Source organism: Halichoerus grypus, chromosome 7 (genome assembly GCF_964656455.1).
Source record: "Halichoerus grypus chromosome 7, mHalGry1.hap1.1, whole genome shotgun sequence".
NCBI classification, from domain to species: Eukaryota; Metazoa; Chordata; class Mammalia; order Carnivora; family Phocidae; genus Halichoerus; species Halichoerus grypus.
In genome coordinates, this window is record NC_135718.1 from 147,160,158 (window position 1) to 147,178,329 (window position 18,172).

At 50.9% G+C, this 18,172-nt stretch overlaps 1 protein-coding gene across 1 annotated transcript in view; it reads left to right on the plus strand.

Moving 5' to 3' along the window:
* Nucleotides 1-4,187: 4,187 nt before the first annotated feature.
* The window catches only part of LMX1A (LIM homeobox transcription factor 1 alpha), a 156,427-nt gene continuing 142,442 nt past the window's right edge, over nucleotides 4,188-18,172 (plus strand). Inside the window, exons 1-2 of the mRNA XM_078078414.1 lie at nucleotides 4,188-4,263; nucleotides 6,525-6,711. Coding sequence (XP_077934540.1) covers nucleotides 4,188-4,263; nucleotides 6,525-6,711 — 263 coding nt within the window. The remainder of the gene's footprint in view (nucleotides 4,264-6,524; nucleotides 6,712-18,172) is intronic.

Here is an 18,172-nt window from a genome sequence, read left to right on the forward strand (position 1 = left end):
TGGGGGGGGATGTGGCCTACCAGCAGCCCATGTGGAAAAGGACAGAGGGGGGTTTTGTTACTCACACACACAGGATGAGTCCGTGGCAGCCACGGAAAATGCTAACCCCCAAATCAGGCCATGTTAATGGGTGTTTTATGGCCAGAGAGAGGAGACGAGGTCCCGAACGCACGATCACTGCAAAGCAGGTCTGGGTGGCATGATTTAGGAGGGATAGAGAAAAAACCGGAGCAGGTTCAGAAACAAACGGAACAGAACAGAGAGGGCAGCTCTGCCCACAGCTGGCAGATCTTGGAAGTAGGATTTGACATTTCCGATGGCCAAACCTGAGCAATCAATGGGCCAGATGTGGCTGCGCTAGGGAAATGAATTTTGACCCAATATAAACTTAACACTTGGACCAGATGAGCTTTAAGGTCACCTCCCTCTCTAAAAGCCAGTCATATGGGGTGTCTCTTCTAAAGCCTGTTTACCTCACTTCCACAAACTCTCAGAAAACAGTATTTCTGATAAAAGGGAGAATATGGCTTCTTCTTCATAAAGAGCTTCTGGACATTGGGCTTTGTGGCCTCTTTGGTCATTAAAAAGGTGAAATCATAGCATTTGAGTCTAAAATGAAAAACCACGCGGCATGATCAGGAGAATCTTTCACAGATGGCAGGATGTCTGTCTACCTACCCACGATGTCACCAGGGTGGCTCAGGCCAAAGTGAGATGATATTGAGGGAGGAGTGGGGTTCATGATCCCCAATTCACTGAGAGGGAAAATAAAGCATAAAAGAGAAAACCCTGAATATACAAGGTGTATCTTTAATGGTTTGGACACATCCCTTAGCCACATCAGCATCTACCCCTGGACCAATTCTGCAAAGTACAACAAGGAGCTGTTGGTTCTACTGCCAACTCTACCCCATTGTTTCACAGATTTCAGACCGGGAAGGCCTTCCAGACCATCACAGACAGGAAGGACAACTGCACAGAAAGGTGAACTTGGCCCGCCGGACTCAGTGGCAGAGCTGGCCATGAAAGTGAGGTCCTTGGATTCCTGAAACCATGAGCTTTCACCTTTCCTAGAGTGCCCCCCCCACCCTAGTGAGCACAGCGCTCACCCATCAGTTAAGTAAGTGGCATTTGTTAATCACATATATGTGCCTGGCTCCGCACGAAGGACCCCAGGGCTTATAATGGGATTATGAGACAGTCCCCATGGTGAAGGTGCCCAAGAGCCAGCTGGGGGAAAGACAGTCCTACCCAACACTTGTGAGTGATCTATACTCATCAGGCTGCTTTCCAGATGCAAAGACCATTTCAGGGATTTGGGTCCCAGATCAGATGTTCTCATCTATCCCTATCTACTTTCAAGCTATTTATTCTCTAAATTCTTACCACTAGTTAAACATAGCTCGTAAATTCAAGACCTTTAGTGAAACCAAAACTCTGTTGGGCATTTAAAAATATTCCTTATGCTTGTGTTTGCCCGACTCCATTTTCTTTTTCTTGCCTGACTTCTCCTTTATATGTTATCCTAAGAATACTTCTGTAATTCATATTTTTTCCCCCACACGCTACTGGGGTGGCAAGAAAGGACAAAGGACAGGTGTCCGGGGACATGCCACTAGCCATCTGGGCAACATCAGAGAAATCGCCCAGCCCTGTTAAGCCCCAAAATTCATCTAAAACAATGGATAAAACTATTTGTTCTGCCTACCTCACAGGTTTGTTGTAAAGATCAAGCAAACTCATGTGTGTGAAAGTACCTTGGAAAGTATAACACAGCATTCAAATGTAAAGTATTAAAGTCTTTGCCCTTTTCCCTTGTTCCCTCAAAGTCATGTTCTGGGTTTGGCTTGTGGTGGCTGGCAGACAGCACTTACCAGGGCCAGCCGGGTCAAGGCCCCCCAAGCCCATTGGAGCAGGAGCGCCCAGCACTTTTTCTTTAAAAAGAAGGAAGTGGTCCTGTCCTTGGAGAAGGGAATAGAAAGGGCTGGCTGTGTGGCATCTTGCCTGCTCAGGTTCACTCTGCCTAAGCGCCTGGCAATTCCAATTCAGTTCCCTTCAGGGCAGGAATTGAGGGGCCCCCAGAGAATCTGGTTGAACCGACTCTCCCCGTGGTATTCACTCTGCTCCCGTTTTCCTCACCTGTAATATGGGGATAATAATTGTCTCCACCTCATAGGGTTGCTGTAAAGATTAAATGAGTTAACTGTGTAACCAAGCCTGGCACATAATAAAATGTTCGATAAATGTGAGCCTGCGTTATGATTTATTTATTGAGTATCCACTTGGGGCCGGGCACCGTGCTAACCTCCTGGAGTACACAGATGATTAAGACCCTGTTCCTGCTCCTGGAGGGCTAAAGGTCTACCACTGTAAGCTAAGGTCAGGAGGTGTAGGGAGTTGACATTTCCCCCCAGTACTTTGCTCCCCTAAGTATGCCCCCTTAGCTGACTCAGTGTCATTGAGGGCTCGGTGTCTGGGGGTCAGATCCCACCTAGTCTCTGCCAGGAGCCCCATTCGAGCTTTGGCCATGGCTCCTACAGCCTCTGCACACCCCATCCCTGCACGGGTTTCGATCTGAACCGGTCAACCGGTTTCGAGCCCGGCGGAAGTGGGGAGCTTTGCGGGAGCCCCGGCTGACCGAGAAGGGGATTGAGGAGCTCAGAGCTGTGAGCCTCCCCCCCCAGCCCCCCGCAAGCAACCGCACGCCGCCAACAGCTTCCCGGCGCTTCCGACGGCGCGGGGAGGGCCGCGGTGCTGCTGTCGCCTGCGGCGGCGGAGAGCGGCCGGGGACGCGGCGTGCGAGCGCCGGGGCCGGGGGAGCGGGGGGCCCGGGCGGCGACCCCGCCGGCGCGCCCCGAGGGAGCCCTTGCACGTGGAGGGGAGGAAACTTTGCGTGCCTGCGAGGCGGCCGCGGCGAGCTGGGCCGCGCAGCCGGGCCGGGAAAGGGAGCTCGGCGGCCGCTCCAGGGGCGCGTTCCCAGCCCGCCTCCCCGCGCACCCCACCCCTTCCCTCCGCCGCGCGCCGCGCCGCGGCCCCTGTCAGCAGCGGCCGGATCCGCCCCGGCGCAGCAGGGCCCGACTCGCACCCACGACCCCGGGCCTCGGCGCTCCCTCCCGGCCTCGGAGAAGCCCCGGCCCTCCCCGCCCCCTCCCCGCCCGCCCCCGAGGAAGCGACGCGGCCGGCCAGGACGTCCCGAGAAGGCCGGCCGCCCGCGGCCACGTCCCGGCCCGGCCCGGGCGCGCCGAGGAGCGGAGCCAGGGGCCGGCGCTCGCTCGGGCTCCCTCCCGGCCGCGCCGGCTGCAGCCTCGAGGGCCTACGCCTCTCCCGGCCGCAGCTCCCCGCGGCGCCCGGCCCCTTCCTCCCGCCCCTGCCGCGGGGAGCGAGCTCGCCCACCAGGTAAGGAGGGCTGCGCGTTCCTGGGCTCCGGCTCGGGCGGGCGTGTTTCGGAAAGTTGATTTGAAATGCATCCAAGAGTGAGCAGGGCCAGCCGCGGCTCCTCCCCGAGGCGACTTCTTCGCTCGTGCAGACGTTCCCGGCACCAGCCGACCGGCGGGAGGACCGCCCCGCGCGCCCCCAGCAGCTCTCAGCGCCCGGGGTCCGCGAGCAGGCGGGCGCGCTCCGGCTCGCTCTCTCGGCCCCGCCTGGGCCGGGGCAGGTGAGGGACGCCCCGGGCCGGTCGGGGCGCGGGCCGGAGACCTCGCAGGCCCTTGTGCCTGTGCCTGGGCCCGGCCCCGCGAGGGGAACACCCACTCCTTTTATCCCGGTCTCCCCACGTCGCTGGGTTCCCGCAGAGCTGTCCCTAGGGCCCGCGTTAGTATAGGTTAGGGCGGAGTCGGACTCGGGATGGGAAACCTGGGCCTGGGGACGGGGTGAGGGTGTGTGTGTGGGGAGGGGGGTGGGGGCAAGCGAAGGAGAAGCGCAGTTGGGGGGCGGAGGTCTAAGTACAAAACGCGTTGACTTCAAGTGAAATCAGATCAGTCAGAGCAGTTCGCGGTGACTCGTCTCTGTCCTCCCACCCCACCTTTCTCTTGGCTGGACTCTGCCCTCCCGGCTCATTCTGGTGACCCTGGACACTCCCTCCGTCCTTTCCCAGGAGCGTGGCGGCTGCGGGCTCCCGGTCCCAGAGGGCACGGACCCCAGAAGCATCGTTTCCTCCCCTCTACAGGTCCTCCCGGCCCGGCCCGAACATGCTGGACGGCCTGAAGATGGAGGAGAACTTCCAAAGCGCCATCGAGACTTCGGCGTCCTTTTCCTCGCTGCTGGGTGAGTGTTCAGGCCGTGCGCCCCGGGCGCACCCTCTTTCCAGCAGACAGACCCCAGCTCTGCAGCCCAGCCCGCCGGGACCCGTTCGGCAATAAGGGAGACCGCGCCCCGCGTCCGGCACTCAGTGGAGCCCACGCTCCGTCTGTCCGTCAGTCCCTGTGGGTCCTTCCTACCCCAAACCGACAAGCCGCCCCAGGCCTCACTCGCCGGGCACCGAATTCCCCAAAGCTGCGAGGGGCGGGCGAGATTGCTCGCGGGCGTCTGAGTGGCAAGTGATTAAAAATACTCCGGGCTGGATTTTTAATCACGGAGCTGATCGACATCTCATAAATGCCTCCCGCTTCTCGGGGGCCTAGGGGCGAGCATAGGGAACCCGAGGCTTGAAGGCGCCCAAGTTCGAGGCGGCTTCTGGTCCCCACCAACTCCAGCCCCAATCTCAGTCTCGGGCACAGCCGAAGGGCTTTTCCGGGCCGGTGGGCAGCGCAGCGCGGGGATTAGCCCGCACCGCAGGGCCCTCGCTTCGGTTTTAATTAACTGGAGCCGGACCTCGAGGCCGGCGGGTTTCCGCGATGCCTCCCCAATCCATTTGCAGCGACCGCTAGGAGCCGCGAGCCAAGGGCCTCGGAAGGGTGTCCACACGCGCGGGTCTCGCTGATCTGAGGCCAAGGATTCTCAACCCCACCTCCCACCCCGACCTTGGTGGTTTTCAGGTGTGGGCAGCGGGTGTTTTGGTATTTTAGCGGGAGGGATTTTCGTTTTGTCATTTAAACCTCTTGCCTCTTTCCGTCCTTCGGAACCGCTAGAGCGGGGTGAAGGCGATGAGACAGTTTGCCTGGAGAAACCACATCCGGAGAGGAATTCCCCCCTACTCCCCAGATGAAACGAAATCACGCGCACTGCGTTCCCCTCTTTCAACCGCGATTTGGGAAACTTCTCGACTCCGTGCAGCGTCGGAAGAGCGCGGGGTGGGGGTGGGGGGGCAGAGCTGGCATTGCCCTGGCACGGAGCGCGCGCGACCTTGTGCCTACCGCGGGCGGCGGGGCACGCAGTGTGCGCTCCGCCGGCTCACGGCGGCTCCCAACGCCCGGGGCCTGACCCTGAACGCCGACACAGGGCAGAACGAATAGAGAATTTTACAACTGAGGACTATCTCGCTACTTTTCTTAGCCCTCCCTGGGTGCCCCAAGGCGACTGGCCCCACTCAGGAGCTGGTGGCAGGATCCCCCAAGGGAAAAAGCGACAGGAGTGTAGCAAGGAAACGGGAAGGGTCAGGCCCTTTGGGACACCACGCGCAAGAGTATTGTTATCAGGGGACAAGGCCTTCTTTAAATAGCTGTGAAATGTGCCGACAAAGGCGGCCAAGCGTTCCCACATCCTAAAAAAGGGCACCCCCCCCCAGCAAAATAAAGGAACAAAACAGACAAAAATCCAAGGGGGTAGGGTAGAGAGCATTCCCCATTTGCGTGGAGTGGGTTTGGGGTGGGTGTCGTTCGCACAGGCGGTAGCTGAGCGTGGGGATTCCCGGAATGCCCGCGGCATCTCGGCGCCCTGCTTCTTTCCTTTTTTCCCCCTTCTATTTTGATGCTTTTTAATTATGTATATGTCTACATACATATATACACTTGAAAGTATACGTGTAAACCCACCTGCAACTTGTACTCCAGCCAAGGTGCAGCACTTTGGGGTTCATTACTTTCAACAATACTGAGTTTGCCTGGAGCGAGATGGTATTTTTCTGTACGTCTGAGACTTTTTAGGAAGGAAATAAAAATTTTAAAGTTTTCCCTCAAAAAATACAACAGAATTGCGTTTTAGCAAAAGAAAAAACCAATCCCCCCAAATTTTTTTATAGACTCACAGTTTTCATAATAGTCAAAAGAGACAAGTATAGTGAGTGACTTAATGCTTAGGTGATAAACCTGGGAGCGCAAATTTATCTGTAGCCTAATTTTACTGGTTGTGCGCACATTTGCGAGAATACCTGGGTAGGTTTGATAATTAAGGTCCCTTATTATTGATTTCCGCCCCCTCCCCGGTAGAATGTGAACCTTCCCATAGAGTTGCTGTTTGTTAGAAACAACACCCGGTTTGATTTTTCTCTGTTCTGTAAAACGCGGTTTGGTTGATTAGCGGGGGGCTTCCCAGGGTGGGGGCCGCGGGAGAAATCCGCGGGCATGGAGTGAACGGAGCGGGTCCCGGCCGGCTTTGGCCGGGATGCTGGGCTGGCGCGGTTGACCAGAGAACGTCTATTGCTGCTGTAGGCAGAGCGGTGAGCCCCAAGTCTGTCTGCGAGGGCTGTCAACGGGTCATCTCGGACAGGTTTCTGCTGAGGCTCAACGACAGCTTCTGGCATGAGCAGTGCGTGCAGTGCGCCTCCTGCAAAGAGCCCCTGGAGACCACCTGCTTCTACCGGGACAAGAAGCTCTACTGCAAGTATGACTACGAGAAGTAAGTGATCGCGTCGCCGGAGCGCGTCCCCCACGCGGGCACCAGCTAGCGCTGGAGACTCGGTCCTCCTTTACCCCCATCGGCTTCCGAAAGGCGCGAGAGGCACCCGCGCACCCAGGGACGCGGAGGGCCGGTTCACCCCCAGCTTGTCGCGGGTTGCCCTCCCCCAGGCCGCGGAGACGTGCGCGGTGCGCCCTGCCACGGCCTGGCCCGCAGGGGCGCGAGCGACGGCTCCGTCCACGGTGTGCTCGCCTGGTGTGCAGTCCTCCCAGGCTCCTACTCCGACCTGGCCCTTCCCAGGGGGACACACCTCTGTGGGGGCTCCGACCCCATCCGTCTCATTCCCGGCTCTCCCCTTCCCTGGGTGCCCCGCGGGCTGCCAGTGGCCCACGTCTGCTCGCGGGGTTCCCACTCCGTCTGAGCCACGTGTCTGCGTCGCCCGGGCGCTTAGGGCGAGCAGCGAGGTTTCTGCTCCCACGGCTTCCGTCCCCTGTGCGCGGTTCCCGCTCGGCTTTGTCCCCCGGCGTCGCGACAGACTGGGCTCAGAAATGGCGCGGCGGCCCCTCCGAGCTCCGCGCACATCCTGTTTGCCTTTTCTCTCACTGTCCCCGACCCCCGCCCCGTTTCTCAAAAACCCTGGGGCGCAGGGGCCGTTAGGCCAGAAGTGGGGCCTGATCTGAGGCTCCCTCCTCCACCGCACAGCTTCCCCCCTACCCCGAATTCCCGCGTGGGTGTGCCCTGCAGCCTTGCACCGGATTTAGTTCTCTCCTGCCGACGTGACCGTTCTGGTGTGTTTGGAGGAGAATTAGGCGGCAGGTATTTAAGAAAGTAGATTATTTGGAATCTAGATTTCTGTAATGCCTAAAGCCTGGATGCGGCCTGGATGGGAGTTAGAAGGATTTCCTGGTTCTCGCCAGGCAGGCCCGGAGTTGCTTAGTGGGTCCATGGAGAGAGAACTGCTTTTCCTTGTCAAAAGGGCTAGTCAATGGGGACACGGACTTCGCAAAGCTGTGCGCGGTACTGAAGGAAAGAAAAGCGGCGGCAACGCAGGCCTCTCTTTTTGCACACTAGATTGGTGTGTGTGGCCGAGGGGACGCGCGTGCGCGCGCAGGAGAATTCCGCATTTGTTGCTGGTGAATAAAAGAGACAGCAGTCGGTGAGGATAATCAAGGGATGGGCAGTGTGCAGGAAAAGCAGTTCCTACCACGTTATTAAAAACACAGCGAAGGGGGGTGTGCAGAAGTCTCCATATAACAAAAAAGAAAAAAAAAACACTGAGAAAGAACAGAAATATCTTCCTTTCAGGGTTGCCTGGGCTGTGAGGTTTCCTGAAAACAGGAAAGCGGTTACACCTAGTGACCACACGTGCACACACTATTTTTGCTGCGGGACAGTGCTCCTTTGCTATTCTCTTCTTGAATTTTACTAACCCTAACCCTCCTGTGGAAGGGGTACTGGGCATTTTGAAAAGATAACTTTACATTTTTAGCACTAAAAAGAATACACGTTCTGCTTTGGACCGGTTGGACAATACAGAAATGAATAAAGAAATGAAAACACATGACCACTTTACAAAGTGGTAATTATGGTTAACATTTTTTAAAGAAGACATGCCCGTATCTGTTCTTGGTTGTCTGTTTGTTGCCACAGTGTCTGAGTGAAAAGTGCAATTTTTAGGGAATTAAGCAGATTTTGCCCACGGAACTTCAAGTATCACCTTTGGATAAAGCTTCTGGTTGATTGCTCGCTTCCCCCCTCCCCCCATCTTGCTTTTCATCTGAAGGTTTTGGGATTGTGTAGACCCAATCTTTATCTTTCTGCTTATAGATTACCGAAATGTCCACATCCTTCAGGCACAACACTAGCGAATTCAAAAGTATTGGAGCTTAGGAAAGGATTTGGGTTGTGAATTCCTATTCTGTTTGTTAAAAAAAAAAAAAAATCACGAATCAAAGAAGGCTTAAGGGTCAACACAGCTGTCTGGCCAGTCAGATCTTCTTTAAGGAAGTCAGGCTGTGTCAAGAGGGGAAGAAACAGTTGTTGTAAAGTACTTAACACAACAATGTCCCCTCCATTTCAGCCCCCCAGGTTTGGCATGGTTTGGGCTTATTAGGAGCCCACTAAGGTCAGTTCTCCTCTCTCACAGCTATTTCTGCAAAGGGAAAATTGCAGGGATCGACTTGCAAGCTGTTGGCCGGAACCAGGAAGATTTTGTAGAGGAACGTAAGCTGCATTGTTCAGAGAGGTGTTGACGTTACAATGAGGGGGTTTGATTTTAATTTTTTTTTTTAAATTTTTTTATTGTTATGTTAATCCCCATACATTACATCATTAGTTTTAGATATAGTGTTGATTTTAATTTTAACATCTATTTCGGAAACACATGTCCAAAATGGAGTTGCTTGCACTCGTTTAGCTCATGGCACCCTATCAGCACGGGTCTGTGCCCAACCCCTCAATATTTTTTTTTAAAAAGATGAGTTTTATTCTTAGTTTCTCCTCTGTTCCCTGTCCCAGTCCCATTCCCTTTTCCCAACAAAATGGGGTTTTAATATATCTGATCATCTTCATGGCATCAGCATGCATGGTGGTTGCTGTGGTTGTTTGTTTCAAAACTAGGCTGCAGACAAATTCCTTTACTCAGCCACCTGTTATCATCAAGCTTCTCTATGCAAGGCAGGGGGCTGTGTGCTGAGAGGCTATGAGACAGGGCTGCCTTCAGGGGGCTTTCAGCCTAGCCCGTTTGCCTTCTATATTCTCCCAACTATCAAGGATTTCTTAGAAGCCTCCTCTAAGTGCAGGAATAGGTATTGCCTAGGAGCCCTCTGGAATGACCAGATCTTTGTCGTCCAGAAGGACGTTTTCAGTTGCAGGTATCATGAAACAGTCACAGAGAGCACTTTTTTCCTCTTGAATGAATTGATTATTTAAAAATAATTTTGCCCTTTTGGGTGGATCTTTTTAAAATCTGAGGCCCAGACAAGGCAAACGGAGGGAGAGGAAAAAGAGCTGGAGGTGAGGTGGTGGGGCCGCGTGGGGGTAAATGAGGAAGCACATCATGAAGATGCAGGTCAGGCATGCCCTGCTCGCCAGATTCGCCGAGTTGAAATGCTGTTCCTACACGTTAAAATGAAAGAACGTAGAGCTAGTGTGCAGTCTTCGGTGAAGGGCAGAAACATAATATTAACAGAGCAAGTTTATTGTATTTGTTTTAGCCATTTATAAGTGCTTTCCTGGCTGTGGGCAGTTTTACATTTGAATTACTAGCTGCCTATTCGTGGTGCCAGGTGGTCAGCTAAAAAGTGCAAATTCTGCTCTCTCAGCTAGTGGTTACACCTTCTTGGTGTCAAACACCAAACTTGTCTAATGAAAAAAATGGAATGGACAGGGGCATCTGAGGCACAGCCGTTCATTTCAGACTTCAGGATGTTTTGTTAAATATTTGTCTCTTACACTCTGACACCCTTAGGAGTCATTTATCTTCTGATCATCCAAAACAAATAAGCATTTAAGGCCGGAGTGCAGAACACTGATTTATGCATGTCCGCAGAAATTAAGAACTGGAGGTGATCTTTTTTGAGCATGACAGGTCATCAAAGAAAAATAACTAGTTAGGTGGGATGAGACGTTTACAGAATTGCTGAAGCTGTACCAAGTGATTTAAAACAGGAGGGTGCTATAGGTAGGGACGTTTAAAAACTGGATTCCACTCTTTTCAGTGTGCCTGAAAGTTAGCAGATAACCAAAATATTTTCCAGCCTAGGGGACTTCTATTTATATAACTGTTGTTCCCTATTTAACTGAGTCCTCTGTGATCTGGGTAGTTTGGAGTTTTCCCTGAATTTGTTCCAAACAAATACTGTAGTTGGACTTCAGCTGGAGACAGAAGAGGCTGCTGAATAATGGGAATGTGGTAATACAATAGATAATTAAGCCTTCTGGAAGGGATCCCACATTTAAATCAAGTTTATATTGTTTCTTTCATGTGCCTGGCAGCTTGGTGCGTCAGCCCGGGGCCCTCTCCCCTCACATGTGAAGTTTATCATTATCCCTTAGATTGTTCTGGACACCCTAGGAGCAGAGTGGGATAGTGCTGCTATCATCAGGCTGTTCTCATAACATCACGACTCCCCACATGTCAGCAAATCCCAGGCCTTGGGAGACCTTTCCTCAGAGGGCCGGTCCATGTTTTCTCCCCTTTCTTTTGGAGCAGACCAATTTTCTGAAGACAGGGACTAAAATGGGGGCAGAGCGGATATCACATTTAGAGCTTTCTCTGTCTTGCCTTCGCCCTGCTGATTGGCAGCCCCTCGGAGAAAATGACTGGGGTAATGATCTCTATTAGGACCAGTAATGAACTAATTCTGCGTTTTATCAAGGTAGTGTAGGATGTGTGTGTGTGTGTGTGTGTGTGTGTGTGTGTGTGTGTGTGTGTGTGTGTGTAGGGAGAAGAATTAGTTAATTAGTTTGGTTTTATTACTGTGACATTACTTGCAGATTAAAATTGGGCATGCAGTTACTCCTAGAAGGGAGCCCACAGATGAAATTACAGAGGCAGTTGTAGATTTTTGCTGTACTTGATCTTTTGTTGGCCCCACTCCTGGCATAATAAAATGTAAGGAATACAAAAATCAAACACAGCTAGGTAATAAATTGATGTCTGCATTAAATTGCAGGGGGTTTAGCTCGGGATAAGCGCCGTCCACGGGCTGTGGCTGTGTGTTGGTGTGGGCCGAGTAATCTCTTCTTTTATTTGCAGGGTGATTGGAAACAGTCCTTGCTCAGAGGTGTTTTCTCTTTTTATATGGATTGGTCCCTGGGTAGGACTTCCTTGGAATCTAAGACTTAAAATTTTGAAATAAAATTAGACAGCACAAGTAGATATTAATAGTATTCTGGGAATTGTATACGAACATTGCTTTTCAGTGGAGGGCTGTGGGATTCTTTTGATCCTTACATAAATGAAGCACATTATAAAAAGTTATTTATCCAGTCCAGTTGTACATACTCTAGAGTCCTGGGACTTCTGTCATCCACCCAGCTAAGGAGCTGTTTTTGCTTTTAGATTTCAGTGACAGGAGCTGTTCTGAAAGTTCACTGTTTGTCTTGCCTTTCAGTTTCATTTTTCTCATTTATAAGTTTTGCATTCGCCAAAATACTGTTATTGATTTTAGAGAGGCCTTGTCATCGTTGCTTTCTAATTCCGGAAGAAATTTTTTTGGAGGTCATGAACAGGTACTCTTTCTCTAATGAGAACAATTCCATTTCTTAAATTATCAGCTAATTATTCTTTGCGGTCAGAGAAATTGTTTGGGTCACGGCATTTCGAAGTGTAACAAGAGGCGAGGATTTAAAATATTCCTTATATTGGGGCGCCTGGGTGGCTCAGTCGTTAAGCGTCTGCCTTCGGCTCAGGTCATGATCCCAGGGTCCTGGGATCGAGCCCCGCATCGGGCTCCCTGCTCCGCGGGAAGCCTGTTTCTCCCTCTCCCTCTCCCCCTGCTTGTGATCCTGCTCTCACTGTGTCTCTCTGTCAAATAAATAAAATCTTTAAAAAAAAAAAAAAAATAAAATAAAATAAAATATTCCTTATATTATCAGAAATTTAGTAAAGCCTCTTAGAGTCGACGCCCATACCACAGGTCATTGTTGAATCCCATCACGTTCAAAATGACCCATATTGAATCCCGATCACTTGAGTGTTAAGTACGGTTGTGCAACATTAGGGAATGAACGATGGGGGGGACATGTGCAATCACATGGAAAGATTTAAAAATAATTTCTGCCATAACTGTGAACCCTTAGCCCTATTTGAGTGTTTTTCAATTTTTTTTTTTTTTAAATATCTTTCTAATGTGGATTTTTTAGTGTCCTTTCACATCTTCAGAGGGGAGCTCTTAGCAAGCCACTTGCAGGCTGAGATCAGGAGGATTGCCCCCCACCCCAGGGTGGTGTGCCTCTCCCAGCCTCTGCAGCGAGCAGCAGGGTCCCTATCCCAGGAGGGCCCTGTCCTCTTACCAGCAGGCCTAAGGCTGCCCCCTAGGAACACCTGTTTTTTTCTGAAAGTCTCTTAGTGACATGCAGAACAGTGTTGCCAGTGGCCTTTGCAGCTTTGGTGTGGGAAAGTTGGTGATTTTAGGAGCAAAATGAAGAAAGGGTTCTGAAGGAAATGGTATTAGGGGACAAGAGACCAGAGGCCCTTCTTTCCTGTGTGCCCTGTTTTACTGGAACCTACAGGAAAACCGGCTTGGGATTTACATCGTCTCCGTAGTCTTTTTGACTAGCACGCCGTGGGACATTTTAGTCAATTTATCACAATTAGAATTAGTTATGTTATCGCTGACCAGTGTCGGCTGCCGCTTTGTGTCTCTTTGTCATATATTAAATGAAACCCGGCCAACCGCCTTGCTGAAATGAAGGAAACACCTTCCAAATGTCAAATTGTTATTTTAGTCAAGCACAATTATCTGTCTCTATATTTTTAACCAAGACGAAATTAATAAAATTGCTACGGGCCCTGGCATTAATTAGCGGGAGGATTAGAGCTGTATCGGCGAAAAAGGAGGTGTAAACACTGTCATCTTGCTACATGTTTGTTTTCACACTACTGAAAATAAATAAAATGAGACTTAGGATAGGGATTAAGTTTCTTCGGGCATTACATAGCAGATTCAATTGGAATGCAGCAGAAACACTGACGTATTAGCGAAGACATCAAGGAAGGAATAAAAACCATGGCCCTCCATCCGTTTCCCACCTTGTGTGTAGACTTGGGCTCATCACAGACAACCCCAGCTGAGTAATTAAAAAAAAAAAAAGATTTTTAAAACCTACCTCTGGGCTGTTCTTCTCAGTTGGCGAACCGAGGAGCTTGTCACCTGGCCGCCATGCTTGGATTAGCCAGAATCGAAGGAAACCATTGCCGGATTCCCCATTAGTGCACCGCAATGTCACAACAACTGAAAATACAAAATGGACTGTGCTTTTCCCAGCCCTCTAGCTGAAGCTCCATGAAAGAGTTTGGTCTCTCCCAGCCTTTCCGGCTTCCAGTATGGGGATCCTGTTTTTGGATAACAGCAAAGATGTCTGGCTTTTCTGACTCCAGTGTCTCCCCATCCTATTAGATCGGTGTTTGATCATTATTATCCTATAATGGACCAGCCCTGATAGATGTCTGGCCACTATGGGCCGGCCTACCTTGCCTGACAGGCCCAATTAAACTCTGTGCATATAACAAATATCTTTAGCGTCCAGCATTGCTGGGAATGGACCACATGCTCTATCTGGTGCTCACATCTGGCCCCGTCCCATTCTGCCTCCCCCTCACTCCCCTATGCCCTGTGGAATTCTAGTAACTTGACTCTTGCCAGCATCAGATCTTACTTAAATACCATCTCATCAACTGCCTCATTTTTTCCCCCCAGGCCATCCATATGGACCATGAGTCCTCTTTTGATTTGCTCACGTGGGGGAAACTAATTAGTCTTCTGGATGCAAAAGTCAGAGTCCTGTCCCATGGCCACCGAGTTATGGAGCAGGGCTCAGCTCAGTCGTTGGCAAGGGGCATACCCCTCAGGTTTGCGTGATCCCATGACCCTGGCTCTTTGGGTGACCGGCTAGGGGCCCCTGCACATCTTCTGAGTGTGCCTGGTACTCCGTGGATGCCATCTTATGTGCTGCCACTCTAGATGGATGTTTCTTGGGGGGGGGGGGATCAGAGAAGCACCTGCGTCTGAGGCTGTCACCAGTAAACCAGAAGGAGTTCTTTGGTGAGAAACACGACTGGCATCCTGATAGGATGTAAACACACCACTCATTCTCAGCTTCTTGCTGCTTCTGTGGACATGGCACTTCTCCAGCCTGGGAAGAACCCTCCTTTATCTCTAGAGCACCAGGTTCTGCGGCTGCAGTGGGGGGGGGGGATCTTTCCAACAGCCTCCTCTCCTGTTCCATCTGGGCCCCTCAGCTACTCAGCCCCACGCCTTGACTCACAGTTCTGGTGCCCCCTCCCTATGGAGCCTCAGGAACCTTTAAAAGGATTTTTGAAAACAAAACAAAACAAAACAAAACACCCCCTCCTGAACTCCAGATTAGCCTCTTAAGCTCATTAAAGTTCCTTTAAATACCAAAATGTTGGGCTCCTGGGGATGATCCCCCCAAACCATATTTTCATTCTTAACATTGTTGTCATTCACTGTGCAGCAGATTAAGGGCAGCTCCCTCTGGGCCCAGAACCGGTCCCCTCTCTCTCCGCAGGAGGGTCCAAATATGTCTTTGTTTGAGTACTCCAATAGCCTGAACCTAACTAAGTAGGAGCCGATGCCACAGCTTGGCCTGGGGCCCCCAGCTCCATGCTGGAGAAGAGGTTGATGTCTTTGGGGGATAAGGTGGGGCCCCCAACGGGGAATGGGCAGTTGAGTGGAGTACAGTTTTCAGGAGCTTGGTGGCCACTGGGCCCTCTCCTAGTCCCTGGGGAGAACCAGGATGGATGAGTGCTCCAGGGGCCTGGACTTAATGGACTGTCCTTGCCCTAGAGAGTGAGGTTGGCTTGGGGAGCCCTCTTTCTGGGACCCAGCAGAAATGCCAGAGCCCAGTTTCTGTTCTTTCCCCAGGCGTTGGTGGACCATCCCAGTTCAGAGGTGGATTTTTCCGGCCATACCTGCCTTTGGCCCAGTGCCGCTCTCCCCCTCACTTCAGCCTCTTTTCCAAGGAGCCTCCTTAATACACCCACCCCCTCTCTGTCATTTCAGGCTTCCTTTCCTAAAGCTGGCTCTTGGGGAGAGCTTTCTGGTTTTGACAGTGGAACAAATCCTTTTTAACATAAGCATCGAGAGCTTCCTCCCCTGCTGCTGGCTCCCCTCACCCCTTCTCCTCTTGCCCCTCCTACATTGTAGCAGGGATTCCTTTGTGCATGTCTTCCGGCTACACAGACAGTCATGGCCGCCCCCTTCACAGGGATCCAGGCACAGCTCCTCAGAGACGAAATCCAGTTGGCAGAGCCGCGAGGTATACTTTGGAAACCCAAAGTGGAAGAACATTCCAGAAGACCCTCCCTTGCATTTCTTTGGCAGGAGTGTTGCTTGGTCCCTGTGCCTCTCTTTCCCTCGGGGCTCTATGCACCTGGCATCCCTAGATTTATCCAGAGCACTAGTTATACCACCCCATTTTCAGGATCTCAGCTCAGTCTTGCCTTCTTGCTTATCTTGCGCTCTGAACCCATCTTGTGACCTTTTAAATTTCATATTATCTTGTGTACAGGCTAGCCCTTGGTCTTAGCTATCTGTCGAATTGGACAGCTATTATGAAATAATTCAGTTGGGATGTACATGAGAATGTGGTGTTCTTTCAAAGATACTTTTTAACTCGAAGGGCATTCAGTTGAAAAGGAATGACTACCTTACAGTAGGATTTGAGGTCCTAGAATGGGACCAGTATAGGAGGTAATTTTGGACAGAATGCAAATACCACTTTGTAGGTGTTTTTCTGTTTGTCTGTGTGTAAGGCTGGTTGTGATTATACACCTGCTCCTTTTCTTCTGGGTTCTGCTCTTGGTTGGGATCTTCCATTTCAAAAGTCCATGTCCATAGATGGAAGGGGTTGGACAGGTGGGTATGGTTGGTTTGGGCACTGCGTAGCTCCCTCCATTACTGGAAAATAACTGGAAACACATGTCCTACTGTCAAGAGACGTCCAAACCACAAAGTCCTTATTTGTATAAGGGAATATGCCAACAACCTTGTAGCATTATTGTGAGACTTGAGTAAGAAAATGAACACGGAAAGCTTTTTGGTAAAATACAGAGAACCATACAGGGTTGGGTATTATTGTTGACTTTTTTTATACAAGTAAACGAATGTAGATTCTCAGGAGCTGTGCATGATAACTCTGCATGGGGTAGTGGCTGAGAGCATAGACTGTGGACACAGGGTGTCTGGGATCACATCCTTGCTCTGTTGCTCGCTAGCCATTTCCATGGGCAAGGGTCTTACTTTCTCAGTGCTGGTTTCCTCTCTCTAAAATGGGGTAATGAGGGGCGCCTGGGTGGCTCAGTTGGTTAAGCGTCTGCCTCCGGCTCAGGTCATGATTCCAGAGTCCTGGGATTGAGCCCCGCATCAGGCTGCCTGCACAGCGGGGAGCCTGCTTCTCCCTCTGCTCCTGCTCCCCCTGCTTGTGCTCTCTTGCTCTCTCTGTCAAAAAAAATAAATAAAATCTTAAAAAAAAAATAAAATGGAGAGTAATGAAAGTACCAACCTCATAGGGTCATTTTGGGTTAATATTTATAAAGTGTACAGGTCAATGCTTGGCTTGTAGGAATTACCATAAAAGGACGTGTTGAAAAAAATGTATCCTTTTCCATTTTCTTTTTTTTTTTTTAAGATTTTATTTATTTATTTTTGAGAGAGAGAGAGAACAAGCAGAAGGGAGGGGCAGAGGGAGAAGCAGGCTCCCTGCTGAACAGGGAGCCCGATGCGGGACCCGATCCCAGGACCTTGGGATCATGACCTGAGCCGAAGGCAGTTGCTTAAACGACTGAGCCACCCAGGTGCCCCACTTTCCCATTTTCAAAGAGCCTTTGCATGCATTATCTTTTTTGGACCTCACAACAATTTTTAAAGTTAGATAAGGAGAGGTTTTTTTTTCCTCCCTCTGCATTTTATAGCTAGGAAACTGAGGCTCAGAGAGGTTAAGAACTTGCCCAAGGTCACGCTGTTGGTAAAGAGGGAAGCTGGGATGCTGTCCCCAACCACGGACTCCTGGTCCAATGGCCTTTCCTCTAAATCACGCCATCTGCTGCTTGATTTCTGGTGTTCATACCTCAGTGAGATCACAATTCTCAGTTTGTCCTGTTGAACCAGCTCTTGGAAAACAAGTCCCCACCTGCTAGATACTTGAGCTTTTAGGCAGCCTTCTGACGGTCAGCTGTTTATATATTGCGTGATTTTAAAGGAAGTTTTTTGGATTAGGGGATTGCCTGTGTGTGTGTGTGTGTGTGTGTGTGTGTGTGTGTGTGTGAAAGTTGCTAGCATACACCCATCACTCCTGTTTATCAAACTCTATACCCACAAAGCCATCCTGCCCCCATCCTTTCCTGTCCCATCCCATCTGTATTGGGCTCCATTGTCCCTCTAGCTTAGCTGTTCTTCCCCACCGGAAGAATGACAAAAAGGCAGACAAGCATCCATTTTTCTTTCTCTGCAGCTCCCAGAGTTTGCTATTGGTGGCTTGTTCTGGGGAGCCTGTCTGCACATTTGGCAGCAGAACTGTTAAATATCAAATCTGGAGCCTTCCAAACATAACTTCCATTGGGACTAGCCAGCAGCTGTCCATCCATTCCTTGCATAACCCTTTTCCAAGGTTTCTTCTGAACCGTGTTGTATGCTCAAGCAAGCCCCAGCCTCAGCTAGAAAAGATCCCGCTCTGCCCTGGTATGAGGCTGATTTCCAGAACTGTTGACTCCCTC